At 46.0% G+C, this 21,274-nt stretch overlaps 1 protein-coding gene across 3 annotated transcripts in view; it reads right to left on the reverse strand.

The window, feature by feature from the left end:
- Positions 1–472: 472 nt before the first annotated feature.
- Positions 473–21,274, reverse strand: part of LOC109926461 (ADP-ribosylhydrolase ARH1) — a 26,284-nt gene continuing 5,482 nt past the window's right edge. Inside the window, exons 1-3 of one of the 3 annotated variants that reach the window (XM_020526312.2) lie at positions 15,175–15,577; positions 4,001–4,361; positions 473–1,344 (exon numbers count right to left, since the gene is read on the reverse strand). In XM_020526312.2, coding sequence (XP_020381901.2) covers positions 906–1,344; positions 4,001–4,361; positions 15,175–15,550 — 1,176 coding nt within the window. In that variant the 5' untranslated portion in view covers positions 15,551–15,577 and the 3' untranslated portion in view covers positions 473–905. Of the gene's footprint in view, positions 1,345–4,000; positions 4,362–8,194; positions 8,240–15,174; positions 15,578–21,274 lie in introns of those variants that run through there. The other 2 variants (XM_048610866.1, XM_048610865.1) reach the window with 2 other exon arrangements.

Raw genomic sequence — 21,274 nt, forward strand, 5'->3', positions numbered from 1 at the left:
GATGAACACAGCAGGCCAAGCAGCATCATAGGAGCAGGAAGGCTGACATTTCGGGCCTAGACCCTTCATCTGATGAAGGGTCTAGGCCCGAAACATCAGCCTTCCTGCTCCTATGATGCTGCTTGGCCTGCTGTGTTCATCCAGCTCTACACCTTGTTCACCCTATTAATTTGGTTGTAACAATATTTAGAATACATGTAAGGTGTATCAAGTCTGTGATGAATCCTATTTTAGCCATTTCAGTCTGATTAGGTTGAGAATGTACATATGTAAAATGTGGTAAACTCAAAAGGTCAAATAGTTATGTGGGAATACAATGTGACAGCAAAACAACGTGTAGAAAATGCAAAGGAAAACAGGGGGTGAGTGTGACAGTACTGGTTGAAGAACACATTGGAGTCAAACATTTCATTGGAATTGAGAAGCAAAAGAGGGGGCCATGACACTATTAGCAAATGACTTCGTCTTCAAATAGAGAGAAAATAATCTATATTTAAGTCACAAATCAGCAAGGATTACAGAATTTTAAAACTTTTTCTTAAAAGGATGCCTCTGCCCCAAAATGTCACTGTCTTTTGTCCCCCAACCCCACCACCACCCATACCAATACCTGGATGTCTGTTGCTTTTACAACTGAAAACCCGAGGCATACCTAACCCCAGTCACTATTGCTGTTTCCCACTGAGATATTTGCAGCTGCAAATAAAGTTGAGCCCAGATAGTTTTAGTTAATAAGAAGGGCATCTAACAGATGAGAGGGGATAATAGCCAGAGTAACATGGAACCAAAGAAAAATTCATAACAAAACAATCAATGATCTTTAAAGAGATTATAGTTCAAGTACAGGAAGCTGCATTCCAACAACAAAAATCAGAAAAAAAAGTGTATAATTTAAAATAGTGGAACTAACAAAAACTGCATTTCATCTTACGCTTTTGTGATGAGCAAGAACTTGGATGGCTTAAATCAAACAATTTCTCTGCTAGCAACTTCAACTTGCTCCTATATTCTAAATGCTCGTGGTTGGATTTAGGAACTCCGTCAAACCCATAAATCGCCCCCCACCAGGCCGCAGCTATAGCACCAGTCGAATCATTATCACCCCCATGGAAAACCGCTCGATTACAAAGCTCTTTCCAGGAATTGCCTGAACCCAGGATTGCATCATAAGCAATCATGGGTGCATCATGCCCACTTGCCCCACCCCAGCCAGAATAGCTAACAGAGGTATAGAACTCGTCACGTTCAATCACACCGTATGGCACTGGGAAAGTTGGCTTGGATATCCCATCCAGAATGCCTCTATCCTGAAGATACTTCTTCCAATGGTTTTCAAAGTAGAACCTGAAAGGAAATAAAAAGGTGATGACGTATTCAATACTCTAAAGATTTTTATTCTCCCTAATGGTGTATATTTTTAAGAATTACAATTTTCACAAGCTCTGCACAGCCCAAAACATCTTGCAGTCCATAAAATATTTTTGACGTGTTGGGGAGACAGTGGTGAGGTGGCAGTGTCACTGGACCAGTAATCCAGGAACAGGTTCAAAATATACCATGGCAGCTGGTGGAATTTAATTTCAAAATTACCTATGGAATGGAAAGCTAGTCATGGTAATGGTGGTTACGACGACAATCTCAATTATTATTCATTTACATCCTTTAGGTCAAAAGGCACACAACACCAGGTTATAGTCCAACAAATTTATTTGAAATCATTGGCTTTCTAAGTGCTGCCCCTTCATCAGATGAAGTGAAAAGGGCACCAAGGCATAGACTTTATAATCAGAGAGATCAAAAGATCATACAAATGGTGTGTCGGAGTGTTGACAGGCCGAATAACAGGTCTTTGCAGGTGATCAAAAGTGTAAGATAGTGTGGTTAAAATGTCAATAGCTGAATAAGAAATGAAGGGATGACCTATCACACATCCTTTAAGGAAGGAAATCTGCTGTCTTTGCCTAGTCTGGCCTGCATGTGACTGCAAATCACTACAAAGTGATTGACTCTTAATTGCCCACTTGATTCAGGCCAATTAGGGATGCCCATTTCAATGAAAGCGTAAAGAAAAAAGTACTTTTGGATACAGGAAATGTGACAGCCAATTTGTGCCTAGTTGAATGAAGGATAAAGGCCTGAAGACCAAACTTGCATTACACCAATGGATCATTTATGACCATTCAGGAAAAGGCAAATAGAACCTCAGTTTAATGTCTCATCCAAAAAAAATTCAACCCTCAACAGCACAGCAACCACCACTCAAACATTCCCCAACCCCACCATAGACAAACACAACCGGGTATGAAATGCATTGATTGGAAATATGGTGGAGGTAGGCAGAACTGAGCCATTCCAAAGGGCATTGATGACTATTTGGATATAAATAGTATGGAAGGGGATGGGGAAAAATCAAGAGATTGCCACTAGGTAACAACACTCGTTTGAAGGGCCAGAGCAGGCACAATGGACCAAATGGCCTCCTTCCATGCCATACATGCCATAATGATTCTGTGAACATTGAATTGAAATGCTTCTATTTGTGTTCAAGTCTGCTGGACCAGACCTTTACTAAACTGTTTATCCAAAGGACATTACCTGTGAAAATCCCTACAATTCAGTTTAGATTGCTAGCCGGAATCCATTTCCCCTCACACCCCGTCCCCGCAATAACAACCAAAAAAGAATCCCCCTCATCCTCACGTACCACTCCACCAACCTCCGGATCCAACGCATCATCCTCCGACACTTCTGCCATCTGCAATCCGACCCCACCACCAAAGACATTTTCCCTCCCCACCCTTATCTGCTTTCCGGAGGGACCACTCTCTCCGTGACTCCCTTGTCCACTCGACCCTCCCCTCCAGCCCCACCGCACCCGGCACTTTTCCCTGCAACCACAGGAAGTGCTACACCTGCCCCCACACCTCCTCCCTCACCCCCATCCCAGGCCCCAAGAAGACTTTCCACATCAAGCAGATGTTCACCTGCACATCTGCTAATGTGGTATACTGCATCCGCTGTACCCGTTGTGGCCTCCTCTACATCGGGGAAACCAAGCGGAGGCTTGGGACCGCTTTGCGGAACACCTATGCTCGGTTCGCAATAAACAACTGCACCTCCCAGTCGCGAACCATTTCAACTCCCCCTCCCATTCCTCAGACGACATGTCCATCCTGGGCCTCCTGCAGTGCCACAACGATGCCACCCAAAGGTTGCAGGAACAGCAACTCATATTCCGCTTGGGAACCCTGCAGCCCAATGGTATCAATGTGGATTTCACAAGCTTCAAAATCTCCCCTCCCCCTACCGCATCCCAAAACCAGCCCAGCTCATCCCCGCCTCCCTAACCTGTTCTTCCTCCCACCTACCCCCTCCTCCCACCTCGAGCTGCACCCCCCATTTCCTACCTACTAACCTCATCCCGCCTCCTTGACCTGTCCATCCTCCCTGGACTGACCTATCTCCTCCCTACCTCCCCACCCACACTCACTTTTACTGACTCCATCCCCGCCTCTTTGACCTGTCTGTTTCCTCTCCACCTATCTTCTCCTCTATCCATCTTCTATCCGCCTCCCCCTCTCTCCCTATTTATTTCAGAACCCCCTTCCCCTCCCCCATTTCTGATGAAGGGTCTAGGCCCAAAACGTCAGCCTTCCTGCTCCTATGATGCTGCTTGGCCTGCTGTGTTCATCCAGCTTTGCACCTTGTTGGCTCAGATTTTCCAGCATCTGCAGCTCCTACTATCTCTCCCCATTGACCCAGATATTGCAGTACAGACCAAGCACACTAGGAGTTGTCCTTCATATGAAGAACAGGCACATCTTTGCAGTTCAATTCCATCTGCCTGGCAAATCCACTAATTCCAGAGATGGTCAAAATATTAGGAATGAGATTATTAAGAAGCATGTTAAAACCAGGAAAGGCAAAAAACCATGCAAATATCAGCCTCAAGCCTCTGAAGGAGTGCTTACAAATGAAGAATGAACGATACTACACACACCATTCAGCCAGATTTTCAGCAGCATAGCGCCCAGCATTCTCTACATAGTTCTTTGTTTTCTCCAACACCTCCATTAGGCCTGCTCCCCAGCTTTCTACAGGTTTGTTATTCACCGCATAAGCTGTGAACAAAGCTGCAACTACTGAGCCCAGGTAGCCAGTGGGATGATGATGAGTCATTCGGCCACTCTCGACAGCTACTTCAATCAGCGTCTGTAACTCATTGGGATGAGGAAATCGCAGTCCAATGCACATAGCCCTCATTGCTGCACCACATCCACCCCCTTTAGGATTGAATGGGATCTTCCAGCCATCAGAATGATCTGGCCTCAGTGACATGACTGCTTCCATGCAAGTTATACCTGAGAAAAACACAATAGACATAGTGCAGAACATTAACCCCAGTTATGAATAGAAGAGTTAATTCAGAAACCCCAATATATAGATAATAAAAAAAGTAACTTGTCATTTTCCAGTTATCTAGAAGTATCTTAACCAAACTGAGCAACTTGTTCAAAGTGACCCTATCTAAACAAAATTCAAAACATGATTTTAGAACATGAAGATATTATCTGCCAATGAGTACAATATAAATATGTTCTTTTAAAGGAATTTCCATTTTCAATGTGAGTCAGTTGGCTGAACAGCTGAGTTGTGACATTCACGCCAGCCGCACAGGTTCAATTCCCATGCTGGCTGAGGTCACAATGAAGGTCCTGCCTTCCAAACTGCATCCCTTATCTGAGGCACAGTGATTCTCAGGTCACCACAAGTCATCATTCTCTCTTTGAAAAAAAAGCCCAATGGTCTTCTGGAACGATAGCCACTACCTTTCTTTTTAAAAACATTTTCCATAAGAAAAATCATTATTGACCTATGTAACAGTGCATCAAGTGCCCAAGTGGTGGCACAGGAGGAGTAGGCCATTCAGCCCCTCAAGCCTGCTCCACCATTCAATAAGATCATGTTTGATCTGTGGCCTAACTCCATATGCCTGCCTTGGGTCCATATCCCTTGATAACCTTGTTTAATAGAAATTTGTCTATCTCAGGTTTAAATTTAACAACTGAATTAGAATCGACCTCCATTTAAGGAAGAGAGTTCCAAACCTCCACTACTCGTTGCATGTTGAAGCGCTTTCTAACATCTCTCTTGAATGGCCTGGCTCAAATTCTTAGACTATGGCTCCGGTTCTAGAAACTTCAGTCAGTGGAAATTATTGCAATTCTGTTTTTTTCTATTCATCTGTGGGAGGTGTGCATTGCTGCTGGCCAGCATTTATTGCCCTTGAGGTGATGGTGAGCTGCCTTCTTAAACTGCCGCAATCCACCTACTGTGGGTTCAGCCACAATGCCAATAGGGAGGGAATTCCAGGATTTTGACCCAGCGACAATGAAAGATCAGCAATATATTTCAAAGTCAGAATGGTGAGTGACTTGGAGGGGAACTTGAAGGTGGTGGTGTTCCCATGTAGCTGTTGTCCTTGTCCTTCTAAATGAAAATGGGTTTAGAAGGTGTAGTCTAAAGATCTTTGGTGAATTTCTACAGTCCAACTTGTAGGTAATCCACACTACTGCTACTGAGTGTCGATGGTGGAGGGAGTGGATGTTTGTGGATGTGGTGCCAATCAAGTGGGCTGTTTTATCCTAAACGGTGTCAAGCTTCTTGAGTGTTATTAGAGCTGCACTCACCCAGGCAAGTGGGGAGTATTCCATCACACTCCTGACTTGTGCCTTGTAGATCATAGAAATCATAGAATCCCTACCATGTGGAAATAGGCCAATCGGCCCTACAAGTCCACACCGCCCCTCCGAAGAGCATCCCGCCCAGACCTATCCCCCTTGCCTTTCCCTGTAACCTTGCATTTCCCATGGCTAATCTAACTTACACACCCCTGGACACTACGGGCAATTTACCATAGCCAGTCCACCTAACCTGCACATCTTTGGACTGTGGGAGGAAACTGGAGCACCCAGAGGAAACCCATGCAGAAACTCCACTCCGACAGTCGCCCGCGGGTGGAATCGAACCTGGGTCGCTGGTGCTGTGAGGCAGCAGTGCTAACCACTGAGCCACCGTGCCGCCCAATGATGATAGGCAGGCTTGAGGGGACAGTCAGGAGGTGAGTTACTCACCATAGTATTCTTGGCCTCTGACCTGCTTTTCTAGCCACATGTTTATGTGCTGACTCCAGTGGAGTTTCTGGCCAATGGTAAACCCGAGGATAAAACACAGAACTCTACAGCACAGGAACATCCCCTTTAGCCCACAATGCTGTGCTGAACATGACAGAAAATTAAACTAATCCCTTCTACCTGCCCTTGGTCCATATTCTTCCATTCCTTGCATATTCATGTGCTTATCCAAAAGTCCCTCTAATTCCCCAATCGTATCTGCCTCCACCACCACCCCTGGCAGTGAGTTCCAGACCCTTATGACACCATGTTAAAAAAACATGCCGCACACATCTCCTTTGAACTTTCCCCCTTTCACCTTAAATGCATGTCCCCTAGTATTAGACATTTCAACTCTGGGAAAATGATTCTGACTGCCAACCCAATCTATGCATCTCATAATTTTATACACTTCTGTCAAGTCTCTCCCCTCAGCCTCTGCGACTCGAGAGAAAACAACCTAAGTTTTCTAGCCTCTCCTTATAGCTCATATCCTGTAACCCTGACAGCATCCTGGTGAACCTCTTATGCATCCTCTCCAAAGCCTCCACATCCTTCCTGTAATGTGGCGTCCAGAATTGAACACAATACCCTAAGTGTGGCCTAACCAAAGTCTTATAAAGCTGCAACTTGACATCCTGACTCTTGTACTCAATTCTCCAACCAGTATAGGCAAGAATGTCATATGCCTTCTTTACCATTACCTACTTGAGTGGTCACTTTCAGGGAGCTATGGACTTGAAACACAAGATCCCTTTGAACATCAATGCTGTTCAGGGTCCTGCCATTAACTATATACTTTTCCTTAATATTTGATCTCCCAAATTGCAGCACCTCAGACTCACTAGGATTAAACTCCATCTGCCATTCCTCCGCCCATATCTGCAACTGATCTATATCCTGCTGCATCCTTTAACAACCACGACATTAAACATGGATCGAATCGAACCTGGATCCCTGGCGCTGTGAGGCAGCAGTGCTAACCACTGAGCCACCATGCCGTCCCTATCTAAAAGAAAATGATCACACCTCTTTGCAGAGATTTGCAGATGCTGGAGATCTGAGACAAAAACAAAGTGCTGGAGGAACTCAGCAGGTCTGGCAGCATCTGTATTTTGAGGAAGGATCATGTTAACTCTGACTTCTCTCCACAGATGCTGCCAGACTTGTTGAGCCCCTCAAACTATTTTTGTCTTTGTTGCTCCCAGACCTGCTGAGTTTCTCCAACACATTGTCTTTGTTTAATGTAGATACTAGTTTTTGTTTCAGTCCTCCCATTTAATCTGGAGAATGCAGTAGTGGGGAATTCAGTAATGATAACACCATTGCATGGGACAGTAGTTAGATTGTCTCTTATTGGTGATGGTCATAGGTGCCATTTTTGTGACGCTAATTTTACTTGCTGCTTGTCAGCCCAAGCCGGAATATTGTCCAGATCATGCTACATTTGAACATGGACTGCATCAATATCTGAGGGGTCGCAAATAGTGCCGAACATTGTGCAATCATCAGCGAACAGCCTCACTTCTGACCTTATCATGGTGGTAAGGTCATTGATGAAGCAACTGAAGGTGGTTAGGCCTAGGATACTGCCCTGACAAACTCCTGCAGACCTGTCCTCGAAACTCAGATGACTGATCTCCAACAACCACTACCATCTTCTCAAATGCCAGGTATGACTCCAACAAGCAGACAGTTTACACCCGATACCAGTTTTGCTAAGGCTCCTTGATGCCACATTTGGTTGAATGCACCCTTGATGTCAAGGGCTGTCACTCTCACATCACCTCTGGAATTCAGCTCTTTTGTCCACGTTTGACCCAAGGCTGTAATGAGGTCAGGCACTGAGTGGCCCTGGCGAAACCCAAACTGGGCATCACTGAGCAGGCTATTGCTGAGCCAGTGCTGCTTAACTGCACTGTTGATGACACCTTCCATCACTTTACTGATGATTCAGAGTAGACAATTGGCTAATAATTGGCCAGATTGCATTGGTCCTGCTTTTTATGTACAGGACGTACCTGGGCAATTTTCTACATTGTAGGATAGATGCCAGTGTTGTAACTGTATTAGAACAGCTTGGCTAGGGGAGCAGCAAATTCTGGAGCACAAGTCTTCAGCACTATTGCTGGAATGTTGTCAGAACCCAGAGCCTTTGCAGTATCCAGTGCCTCCAATCATTTCTTGAGATCATGTAGAGTGAATCAAATCGGCTGAAGACTTGTATCCATAATACTGGGCACCACTGGAGGAGGCTGAGATTGACCATTCACTCAGCAGTTCTGGCTGATGTTTGCTGCAAATGCTTCAGCTTTATCTTATGCGCTGATATGCTGGGCCCTTCAATCATTGAGGATGGGGGTATTTGTCGAGCGTTCTACTCCAGTGAGTTGTTTTATTGTCCACCACCATTCTCAACCGGATGTGACAGGACAGTAGAGCTTGAGATCTGTTGGTTGTGGGATGGGATTGCTTAGCTCTGTCTATCACTTGCTGCTTATGTTGTTTGGCATGCAAGTAGTCCTGTTTGGTACCTTCACCAGGCTGACATCTCACTTTCAGATGTACCTTGTGTTGCCCTGTTGCACTCTCCATTTTACTTTCACAGATGCTGCCAGACCGGCTGAGTTTTTCCAACAATTTCTGTTTTCATTTGTTTCATAGATGTCAGGGGCTCGTTCACAAAAACAGGCAAACAGTGATGATTTGAAATGGAAATTGCAATAAAACTTAGTTATCCTCTTACATCAGTCACTGAAAGTAAGTATGCTGGTACAGTAGGTGGTGAAGAAGGTAAATGGTATGTAATAAAGCAAAGAATTTCAGATGCTGGAGATCTGAAACAATCAAAAACAGAAAGTCCTTGAGAAACTCAGTACGTCTGGCAGGATTTGTGGGTAGGAAACAGAGTTAACACTGAGTCCAGTGACCCTTCTTCAGAACTGATAAATGGTATGTTGGCCTTTATAGCAACAGGGATATCTTGCTGCAACTTTACAGGGCAGTGGTAAGGCCACACCTGGAGTAGTGTGTGTTTGGTCTCCTCATCGAGGACGAATGTTCTGGCAAATGAGCAAAGAGGATTTACTGGGATTCCTGGGATGATGGGACTGATGTATGGGGAGAGACCGATTGGTTAGGATAGTATTCGCTGGAGTTTAGATGAATGAGGGGGGAATCTCATAGGAATGTATAACATTCTACAAGTATGAAATAGGGCAAATGCAGAACGAATGTTCTCAATGAATGAGGAGTTCAGAACTAGGGGTCCCAGTTTAAGATTAGGCCTTTTAAGACACAGATGAGAAGGAATTTCTTCACTCATTGTGGTGAAACCGTTAAGGCCAAAATATTGAAGACTTCCACGAACATCGTAGGAATAGTTCTTAGGACAAAAGGGATCAAAAGGATATAGGGAAAAGGTAGGGACAGGATACTGAGTTGGATCAGAACAGAAATTGCTGGAGAAAGTGCAAACGTTTTGAGTCCATTGACTCTTCATCAGGTCTGTTTACAGGTGTGTGTGTGTGTGTGTGCGTGCATCAGTAGGTGGAGATGGAGCCCAGCGAGACAGTGATATGAAAGGGTTTTGTATAAACTAGATTATTGAAAGCAGGTCAGGACAGAAGAAAACCTGAATACATGATAATAAGAGCTAACAGTAAGAGAAAATGGGTGAGCTGCATTGAATGCAACCTATATTACATGATAACAGGCCTAAAAGTACGGCTGAGCTCTAAGCAACCTATGTCATAACAGTGCCAGATGTGGCGTGGATTAAAAAAAAACCATATAAGGCTCTAAAGTTATTGAACTCAATGTTGAGTCCTACAGGCTGCAGGGTCCCCAAGTGGAAAATAAGATGTTGCTCTTCGAGCTTGTGTTGAGGCTTGATGAAACACTGCAGCAGGTCTGTGACAGAAATGTTGGCCAGGGAACACGGTGATGTGTGGAAATGGCAGGCAACTGGAAGCTTGAGATTATTGCTTTGCAGAACATTTGCATTCTGTCCAGAGAAGTCACGCAGTCTGCATTCTGTCTCTTCAAAGGACAAGGATAGCAAGGGAAGAGACCTTTGGATAAAGAGGGAGGTTGTGAACTTAGACAAAAAGGGATAAAGAAGCACATATAAGGTTTAGGAACTTAAATCGGACAGGGCCCGTGAGGAACAAGGAAAGCAGGAAAGTAGGAAAGTAGGAAAGTACTCAAGCAGGGAATTAGAAGAGCAAGAAGGGACCATGAAATGACCTTGGCAAGTAGGTTTAAAGAGAATCCCAAGGCATTCTATATATACATTAAAACAAGAGGATAGCTGGGGAGAATGTAGGACCACTTAAGGATAAAGGAGGGAACATGTGCTGGGAGGCAGAGAATGTGGGTGAAATCCTAAATGAATACCTTGCATCTGTATTCACCCAAGAAAAGGATATGGAGGATAGTGATAGTAGGAACTGCAGATGCTGGAGAATCTGAGACAACAAGGCGCAGAGCTGGACGATCACAGCAGGCCAAGCAAGGGTAGCAGGGAGCAGGGTAACTTCTTCAGGCTAGGCATCCTTAGAAGAGGCTTCGCAGTGGGGTTAAAATTGTATCAGAGATAGGCCCGACCAGTCCCCCTCCACTGACACCCTCATCCGCTGAGCCAAACTCGTCCTCACCCTCAACAACTCCTCTTTCAATTCCTTCCACTTCCTACAGACAAAGGGGGTAGCCATGGGTACCCGCTTGGGCCCAAGCTATGCCTGCCTCTTTGTAGGTTACGTGGAACAATCCCTCTTCCGTACCTACACTGGCCCTAAACCCCACCTCTTCCTCCGTTACATCGATGACTGTATCAGCGCCGCCTCGTGCTCCCACGAGGAGCTCGAACAGTTCATCCACTTCACCAACACCTTCCACCCCAACCTTAAGTCTACCTGGACTATCTCTAACACCTCTCTCACCTTCCTGGACCTCTCCGTCTCCATCTCGGGCAACCATTTCAACTCCCTCTCCCATTCCTCAGACGACATCTCGGGCAACAACCTAGAAACTGATATCCATTTCAAGCCCACCGACTCCCACAGCTACCTAGAATACACCTCCTCCCATCCACCTTCCTGCAAAAATGCCATCCCCTATTCCCATAATGTTGCAACCAGAATTGAACGCAATAATGTAAGTGTGATGGGAAGGATGTCGAGGCTTTGGAGGATGCATAAGAGGTTTACCAGGATGCTGCCTGGATTAGAGGGTATGAGCTGTAAGGAGAGGCTAGAAAACTCAGGTTGTTTTCTCTTGAGTCGCAGAGCCTGAGGGAAGAGGGACTTGACAGAACTGTATGAAATTGTGAGATGCATAGATTGAGTTGATGGTCAGAATCTTTTTCCCAGAGTTGAAATGTCTAATACCAGGGGGCATGTATTTAAGTTGAGAGGGGGCAAGTTTTTTTTTTAAAAACACAGTGTGGTAGGAGTCTGGAACACACTGCCAGGGGTGGTGGTTGAGGCAGATACTATAACGGAATTTAAGGGACTTTTAGATAAGCACATGAAAATGCAAGGAATGGACGAATATGGACCAAGGGCAGGCTGAAGGGATTAGTTTAATTTGGCATAGGCCAAAAGGTTCGTTCCTGTTTCAGATCTCCAGCATTTACAGTCATTTGTTCTATTTTACCGAATTGAATGGTCAGTCACAATCTTACTGAATGGCAAATCAGACTCAAAAGGCCCAATGACCTAATTCTGCTCCTATGTACTGCACTGGCTCATAATCATGGTGAGTGTTGTTCCTTGTCTCTGTCAGATGTAGAGAAAAAAAAACAGAAACTCAACAGGCCTGGCAGTTTTGAAAAAGGCTCACAGGGTCACTTTTAGAGTTACTTTTGCTATTCACCTTCTCTACACCCCTCATGATTTTACACTCTCTATAAGGTCATCTCTCAACCTGCTACACTTTAGGAAAAAAAAACACCCTATCCAGCCTCTCCTTATAACTCAAACCCTCCATCATAGAATCCCTAGTGTGTGGAAACAGGCCCTTCAGCCCAACAAGTCCACATTGACCTATAGAGCATCCCACCCAGATCCATCCCCCATAACCTACTCTACACATCCCTGAACGCTACAGGCAATTTAGCATAGCCAATCCACCTAGCCTGCAGATCTTTGGGCTGCGGGAAGAAACCAGAGCAGCCGGAGGAAACCCACGCAGACATAGGGAGAATGAGCAAACGCCACACAGAGTCACCCGAGGGTGGAATCAAACCCGGGTCCCTGGCGCTGTGAGGCAGCAGTGCTAACCACTGAGCCACCATGCTGCCCATTCCCAGTAACTTCCTTGTAAATCTTTTCTGCACCCTTTCCAATTTAATAATATCCTTCCATAGCAGGGCGATCAGAAATCTACACAGTTTACCTAAAGTGGCATCACCAACATCCTGTACAACTGCAAGTTGACATCTCAACTTCTATACTCAATGGTCTGAGCAATGAAGACAAGTGTGCCAAACGCCTTCTTTACCATCCTGTCTACCTATGATGCAACTTGCAAAGAACTATGTACCTGAATCCTAGGTCTCTCTGTTCAACAGCAAACCCCAGAGCCCTACCATTATCTGTGTAAGTCTCGCCCTTGTTCATCTTACCAAAATGCAACATCTCGTACTTATTTAAATTAAACACCATCTGCCACTTCTCACTCATTGGCCCAGCTGATCAAGATCCCCCTGGACTCTTAGATAATCTTCTTCACTGTCCACTATACCATTAATTTTGGCATCATCTGACCAAACTTGCTAACCATGCTTCCCATTTTCTCATCCAAATTGTTTACATAAATGACAAACAACAGTGGACCCAGCACTTGATCCCTATGGAACAGCATTGCTCACAGTGCCCCAGTCTGACAAACAACTCTCCACCAACACCACCCTCTGTTTCCTATCCTCAAGTCAATTTTGTAACTAATTGGCAAGCTGTGCCTGGATCCCATGTAATTTAACTTGACTAACCAGTCTTCCGTTAAGCAGAATACAGGGTTAATGGAAAGATTCTTTGCAGTGTGGAAGGGCAGAGGGATCTTGGGGTTCATGTCCACAGTTCCCTGAAAGCTGCCACCCAGGTGGATAGAGTTGTTAAGAAGGCGTATGGTGTGTTAGCTTTCATTAATAGAGGGATTGAGTTCAAGAGCCGTGAAGTTATGCTCCAGCTCTACAAAAGCCTGGTTCAGCCACATCTGGAGTATTGCGTCCAGTTCTGGTCGCCTCATTACAGGAAAGATGTGGAAGCATTGGAAAAGGTGCAGAGGAGATTTACCAGGATGTTGCCTGGAATGGAGGGAAGGTCTTACGAGGAAAGGTTGAGAGAGCTAGGGCTTTTCTCTTTAGAACGACGAAGGATGAGAGGTGACTTGATAGAGGTGTACAAAATGATCAGAGGTATAGATAGAGTGGACAGCCAGAGACTTTTTCCTAGGGTGGAGGTAGCAAATACAAGGGGGCATAGTTTTAAAGTGAGTGGAGGTAGATATAGGGGAGATGTCAGAGGTAGGTTCTTTACTCAGAGTGGTAGGGGCGTGGAATGCATTGCCGGAGAGGGTAGTGGAGTCGGCCTCATTAGGGGCATTTAAGCAGCTATTAGATAGGCTTATGGATGATAGTATATAGGTAGGGGTGGAGGTTAGATAGACCTTAGGTTTGGGGTAAAAGTTCAGCACAACATTGTGGGCCGAAGGGCCTATACTGTTGCTGTACTGTTCTATGTTCTACTATGCAGAACTTTGTCCAAGGCCTTGCAAAAGTCCCCACTGGCAACATTTACTGCTCTGCCCTCATCTATCTTCTTGGCTACATCCTCAAAAAAAAAACTCAAATCAAGTTTGAGAGATATAGCCACGTTGACTATCCCTAATCTGTCCTTGCGTCTCCGAATACACGTAAAGCCTGTCTCTCAGAATCCCCTCCAACAGTTTACCCACCACTGACATCAGACTCGCCAGTCTATAGTTTCCAGCTTCTTCTTGCAGCCTTTTTTAAATAAAGGCACAACATCAACCACCCTCCAGTCCTCTGGCACCTCACTGTGCCCATAGATGATGCAAATATGTCTGCAATGTCTTCCCTAGCTTCCCACAATGTCCTGGGATACACTTGATCAGGTCCCCTTTGTGTTTTTTTAAGACCTCCAGCACCTCCTTTTCTGTAATGTAGGCTGTTTTCAAGACATCAATATGTATTTTCCAAGTTCCCTAGCCTCCACGTCTTTCGGCACAGTAAATACTGATATGTAATAATTGTTTAGTAACTCTCCCATCTCCTGTGGTTCCACAGATAGTTGATCTTTAAGGAGCCCTATTCTCTCCTTACTTGCTCTTTTGCCTCTAAAGTACTTCTTGAATCTCTGGATTATTCTTAACCTGATCTGCCAAGGGTCTCATATCTCGTTTTTGTTCTTCTGATTTCCCTCTTAAGAATGTCCCTACTTCTTATTCTCTTCAAGAGATTCACTTGATCCCAGTTGTCTATAACCTGATATATACCTCCATTTTTTGAGCAAAGCCTCAATATCTCTAGTCACGCGTTGCTCCCTTCACCTTAACAGGAACATACTGTCTCTGGGCTCCCATTATCTCACTTTTGAAAGCCTCCCATTTCCAGTCATCACTTTACATGCAATCAGTCTATCGCAATCAAAAAACATTTGGAAGTTCTTGGCCTTACTCCAATTTAGAACGTTTAGACAAGGCCTATCCTTTTCCATAACTATTTTAAAACTAATAGAATTATGATCACCGGCACCAAAATGCTCCCCCACTAACATGTCTATCACTTCACTGCACTTGAAACTTCTTTCGCGCCACAGATGCAGTTTCTCCAGCAAAATTTCTGTTTTGGTTTCATATCTTCAGCACATACTGTTCTTCCTGTTATTTCAGCGATATAGTCAGTGTGCTCTGTACCCCACTGGACCACACAGTTAGTTCGTGTGCGCTCTCCCCTGATAGTTCGTGTTATTTTCACCTGGTGCTCTCCCTGTCATGTCGTTCATGCTCTCCTGGTATTCAGCAGCCAGTCTGCTGTAAAGCTGCTGCGGGTTTTTCTCCGACACCGGGCTGGCCGTCAGGGCCCGGGCTGTGGCCAAGTGCATAACCGTGTCATCACTGACCCTCCAGCCAGATACATTAATGCGGTCAAGTCCACCCAGCTCCCGCAGCTCCTCGTGAATCTTCTGACCGCTGGTACAGAACTCCCAGCTCTCATTACGGAAGCCGATTGCATCTCCGACGCCACTCAACACCATCGCAGCGACGTACCGCTGCATCAACGGATCCATCGCGGCAGGCCTGATATGACGCTGCACACTTTGACCCCGACTTCCCCGCTCTCCCGCACCCATACGGGAAATAGCAGCAACTGAGCAAACGCCAACCATCGTGATTAGCCTGCGGCTAATCGCGCATGCGCACGATGACAGCTACTTTCCCGCCCCCAAAACAGGGAATAGCAGCGATTGAGCATGCGCCCTATCGGGAAAATGGCGGCGACAACGCTCAGTTTAAGGCCTGAGGCTTTGGTTATGTGGTCTACTGAATCCCATCTGCTCTCATCGAACGGCACCTGAGCCTTTCTGCTCCTATGATGCTGCTTGACCTGCTGTGTTCATCCAGCTCTGCACCTTGTTGTCTCAGAATGATTGCGCTCGAGGTAGAGCTCATGAGCCTGTCCGTGCTTTGCAATAGCCGCTGCTGTGCCTTTCAGGGTGAAAGTCAGGAAATAGTACGAGATAGTAGGAACTGCCGATGCTGGAGAGATAACAAGGTGTAGAGCCAGGCAGCATCAGAGGAGCAGGAAAGCTGACGTTTCGGGTCAGGACCCTTCTTAATGGGGGAGGGGAAGCGGACACCGGAATAAACGAGGGGGGGGAGGCGATGATGGAAGGTGGATAAAGGAGCAGATAGGTGGAGAGAAGACGGACAGGTCAAGGAGGCGGGGATGGAGCCAGTAAAGGTATGTATAGGTAGGGGATTAGACGGATAGGTCAAGGAGATAGGGATGAGGCTGGAAGGTAGGAAGTGGGGGTGGGGTTTGGTCAGTGAGGTGGGAGGACCGGATAGGTGGGAGAAATGACGAACAGGCCAAGGAGACGGGGACGAGCTGGGCTGGGGAGAATTTGAAGCTTGTCAAGTCCCCACTGAGACCATTGGGCTGCAGGGTTCCCAAGCGATATATGAGGTGCTGTTCCTGCAGCCTTCGGTGGCATCGTTGCTGCACTGGAGGAGGCCCAGGATGGACATGTCGTCCAAGTGGTTTGCGACTGGGAGGTGCAGTCGTTTGTCACGAACCGAGCGTAGGTGTTCCACAAAGCGGTCTCTAAGCCTCCGCTTGGTTTCCCTGATGTAGAGGAGACCACATCGGGAACAGCGGATACAATATACCACATTAGCAGATGTGCAGGTGAACATCTGTTTAAAGTGGAAGGTTTTCTTGGGGCCTGGGAATGGGGATGGAAGGCTTTCTTGGGGCCTGGGAATGGGGATGGGGATGGGGGGTGAAGTGTGGGGGAAGGTGTAACACTTCCTGCGGTTGCAGGGAAAAGTGAGGGATGAGTTGTGGGAAGTGCGAGAGGTGCAGTCGAGGGCGTTTTGAACCAGTGAACGGGAAATTGCGGTCCTTGAAAAATGAGGACATCTGGGATGTCTGGCAGTGGAATGCCTCATCTCGGGAGATGCGGCGGAGGCAAAGGAATTGGGAATAGGGGATGGCATTCTTGCAGGAAGGTGGGTGAAAGGAGGTGTATTCTAGGTAGCTGTGGGAGTCGGTAGGTTTGAAATAGATATCGGTTTCCAGGTGGCTGCCAGAGATGGAAACAGAGAGGTCCAAGAAGGAGTGTAATGTATTGGAGATGGTCCAGGTGAACTTAAGGTTGGGGTGGAAGGTGTTAATAAAGTGGATGAACGGTTCGAGGTCCCCGTGGGAGCACGAGGCGGCGCCGATACACTCATCAATATAACGGAGATAATCCCTCACAAGCCTTACCTGCAATAACAACAAAGACAAATCCCCTTGTCCTCACATACCACCCCCTCAACCTCCAGATTCAATGCATCATCCTCCGCCACCTGCAATCTGACCCCACTACCAAGAACATTTTTCCCTCCCCATCTTTATCTGCCTTCTGGAGAGACCACTCTCTCCGTGACTCCCTCGTCCACTTCACACTCCCCACTAGCCCCACCACCCCTGGCAATTTTCCCTGCAACCGCAGGAAGTGCTCCACCTGCCCCCACACCTCCCCCCTCACCCCCATTCCAGGCCCCAAGAAAACCTTCCACATTAAACAGATGTTCACCTGCACATCTGCTAATGTGGTACATTGTATCCACTGTACCTAATGTGGCCTCCTTTACATCGGGGAAACCAAGCGGAGGCTTAGACACCACTTTATGGAGCACCTACGCTCGGTTTGTGACAAACGACTGCACCTCCCAGTCGCAAACCACTTCAACTCCCCCTCCCACTCCTTGGACAACATGTCCATCTTGGGCCTCCTGCAGTGCCACAACGATGCCACCGGAAGGCTGCAGGAACAGCACCTCATATTTCGCTTGGGAACCTTGCAGCCTAATGGTCTCAATGTGGACTTCACAAGCTTCAAAATCTCCCCACCCCGGACCTGATCCCAAAACCAGCCTAGCTCGTCCCCGTCTCCTTGACCTGTCCGTCTTTCCTCCCACTTATCCGGTCCTCCCACCTCGCTGACCAACCCCCACCCCCCACCTTCATCCCCGTCTCCTTGACCTATCCGTCTTCCCTCAATTGACCAAACCCCTACCTACACTCACCTTTACTGGCTCTATCCCCGCCTCCTTGACCTGTCCGTCTTCTCTCCACCTATCTGCTCCTTTATCCACTTTCCATCATCGCCTCCCCCCACTTCTCTATTTATTCCAGAGTCCCCTTCTCCTCCCCCATTTCTGAAGAAGTTCCAGACCCGAAACGTCAGCTTTCCTGTTCCTCTGATGCTGCCTCGCCTGCTGTGTTCATCCAGCTCTACACCTTGTTATCTCAGGAAATAGTACGAACCATGGTATGGCAGAGGTTTGGAAGTGGCAGCTAAAACAACACTATCTATCAATCAGAGATAGCAAGAACTGCAGATGCAGGAGTCAGAGATAACACACGTCATTATCTATCAATTGTTATGTTGACATCAGAAGAATCCCCTCCACTGCACTGATAAACGGACACCAGGAAGATGTCAGCATCAATGTCAGCATTTACTGCCCATGAAGAGAGTGTGTTTGTCAGGTCCTATACGGAGGGTAGTTGTCCGCTCAGAAGTGATTGCTCAGGAGTTAGACCAAGATTTTGATAGCTGAATTTTCCTGAGTTCAGTGGTTGGCATTGCTGCATCTCAGCGCCAGGAGCTGGGTTCAGTTCTAGCTCCAGGCAACTGTCTGCATGGGTTTCCTCCCACAGTCCAAAGATGTGCAGGTTAGGCAGATTGGTCAAGCTGAATTGCCTGTAGTGTCCAGGGATATGCAGTTTAGGTGGGTTAACCAGGCAAAATACAAGGTTACAGGGATAGGGTAGGGGGCATGAATCTGGGTGGGGTGCTGTTTAGAGAGCTATGGACTTTTTGGGCTGAATGTCCTGTTTCTACACTTTAAGGATTCTATGTAATTCTAATTGTTTACTAAAGTTCAGGGGAACCTGCCGAATTCTCTGATTTAAATAGATACTTTCACAGGGTTCTTGACTAGGGGAGTTGCCCATTGGAATCTTCAATTTCCCAGACAATTCCCAAAGAGTATGTTATGCCAGGGATTCTACAGAGTCTGAACGCACAACTCCCATCTTCACTGCTAAAAGAACAATCTGGCTTCAAGATTCTTGGTTGATGTAAGGATTGCTGGCAGCTCTGTGGCAGTAGTATCGGTACAGCACATTAAAGTAAAGATGCCTCGACACTGGCCATCAAACACTCCCAGGACAAGGGTAACACGGGTTAAATACAGAGTAAAGTTACCACTACACAGTCTTCATCAAAAAAGCCTCAGGTCAGGGACTGCACAGGGTTAGATACAGAGGAAAGCTCTCTCTTTTAATCTGATAATAAAGCTCCCTCGACAACATCCCCATCAATTATTACAGGACAAGGACAGCACGAGGTTAGATACAAAGAGTAACATTCTTTTAAACTGAAGGTAAAACATATCTACACTTTTAAACAAGAAATAAGCCCTCCAGTGTGTTGTCCCCCTTCAAATACTCCCAATGACAGGGACAAAATGGAATTAGATACAGACTAAAGCTGCCTCTATTTTTTAATACTGAAATTAAAGGTCCCTTGACGGTGTCCCATCAAACACTCCCAGGACAGAGACAGCACAAGGTTAGATACAGAGTAAAGCTTGCTCTACTCTTTTACACTGATAATGAAGCTTTATCACATGGGATGTGATAAACAATGAAGTTCCCTCTCAAACTGAAACTACCGCTCCCTCCAATCTATCCAAATCAAACACTCCAATTACAGGTAAAGCACAGGTTTAGACAAAAAGAGTAAATCTTCTACCCTTTAAGACAGAAAATAAAGTTCCCTCTTTTGTTAAACTGAAAGTGACGTGAAAGTAAAAATCCCTTGACACTGTCCCATAAAACACTCCCAGGAAATGTACAGCATGTGGTTGGTCCCAAGTGTAGATTCCTCAACTCTTTTAGACTGAATGTAAAGCACTGCAATAGTGCCTCATCAAACACATCCAGGACACGGACAGCACAGGGTAACAGACAGAGTACAGCTCTGTAAAGTAAAGTTCCTCCTCACCATCCCCATCAAACTCTGCTGTAACATGTATGGCAAGTGTTAACATACAGAGTAAAGTATCCTCTACATTATTTCTATCAAGCACTCCTAGGACAAGGGCAGCACAGGGTAAGGGAGAGTAAAACTTCTTTTAAACAGAAAGTTACGGTCCCTCCAATTTGTCACAAGAAACACTCCCAAGACAGCTACAGCACAGGGTTAGATACAGTCTAAGGGTCCCTCTTTTAAAATGAAAATGAAGCTCTCAATACTCTTAAACTGAAAGTGAAGCATCCTCGATAGTTACAAATCAAACACTCCTAGAAGAGGGACAGCACGAGATTAGATACAGAGTAAAACTGCCACTACTCTTTAAACTGTATGTAAACTTCCACTACACTGTCCCCATCAAACACTCCAAGCTCAGGTGCAGGCCTGATAATGAAGAAAGCTCCCTCTCTTTTAAAATGGAAGAACAGCTACCTATATACTTTAAAACTGAAATTAAAGCTCAGTCTTCACTGTTCCTGTCAATTATTCCCATGACAGATTCAGAATGGGGTTAGATACAGAGTAAAGCTTCTTCTACTCTTTTAAAATGAAAGTAAAGCTGTCTCAACACAAATACTTGCAGGCCATATACAGCAAGGGTTTTTACAGTCATACTGCTTAGAAACAGGCCCTTCTGGCAACCCCATCCATGCCAATCAACATTTACCTATGCCCCAGCATTTTAAGTGCACATCCAGATGCCTTTTAAATATTATGAGAGTACCTGCCTCCACCACCCTCTCAGGCAGGAAGTTCTATATTTCTTCCACTCTCTGGGTGAAAACATTTTCTTAGATGTCCTCTAAACCACTTACTCCTCACCTTAAACATGTGGCCTCGGGTCTTAGACACAGCTGCCATAGGGAAATTTTCTCACAGTTTACTCTGCCTGTGCCTCTCATAATTTTGTACATCTCAATCGCCCTCTCAGCATCCTCTGATCCAGGAAAAAACCCAGCCTATCCAGTCTCTCCTCATAACTGAGACTTTTCATCCCAGACAACATCCTAGAGAATATCCTCTGCACCCTATCCTGTGCAATCACGTCCTTCTGATAGTGTGGCAAGTGGAACTGCACACAGCTTTCCTTCTATGGCCACACTAATTCTTGGTTAGGTTGTGACAAGACTTCCTTGCATAGTTAGTAGGAACTGCAGATGCTGGAGAATCGGAGACAACAAGGTGCAGGGCTGGATGAACACAGCAGGCCAAGCTGCTCCTATGATGCTGCTTGGCCTGCTGTGTTCATCCAGCCCTGCA

The sequence above is a fragment of the Rhincodon typus genome, chromosome 23, assembly GCF_021869965.1.
Source record: "Rhincodon typus isolate 14 chromosome 23, sRhiTyp1.1, whole genome shotgun sequence".
NCBI lineage: Eukaryota > Metazoa > Chordata > Chondrichthyes > Orectolobiformes > Rhincodontidae > Rhincodon > Rhincodon typus.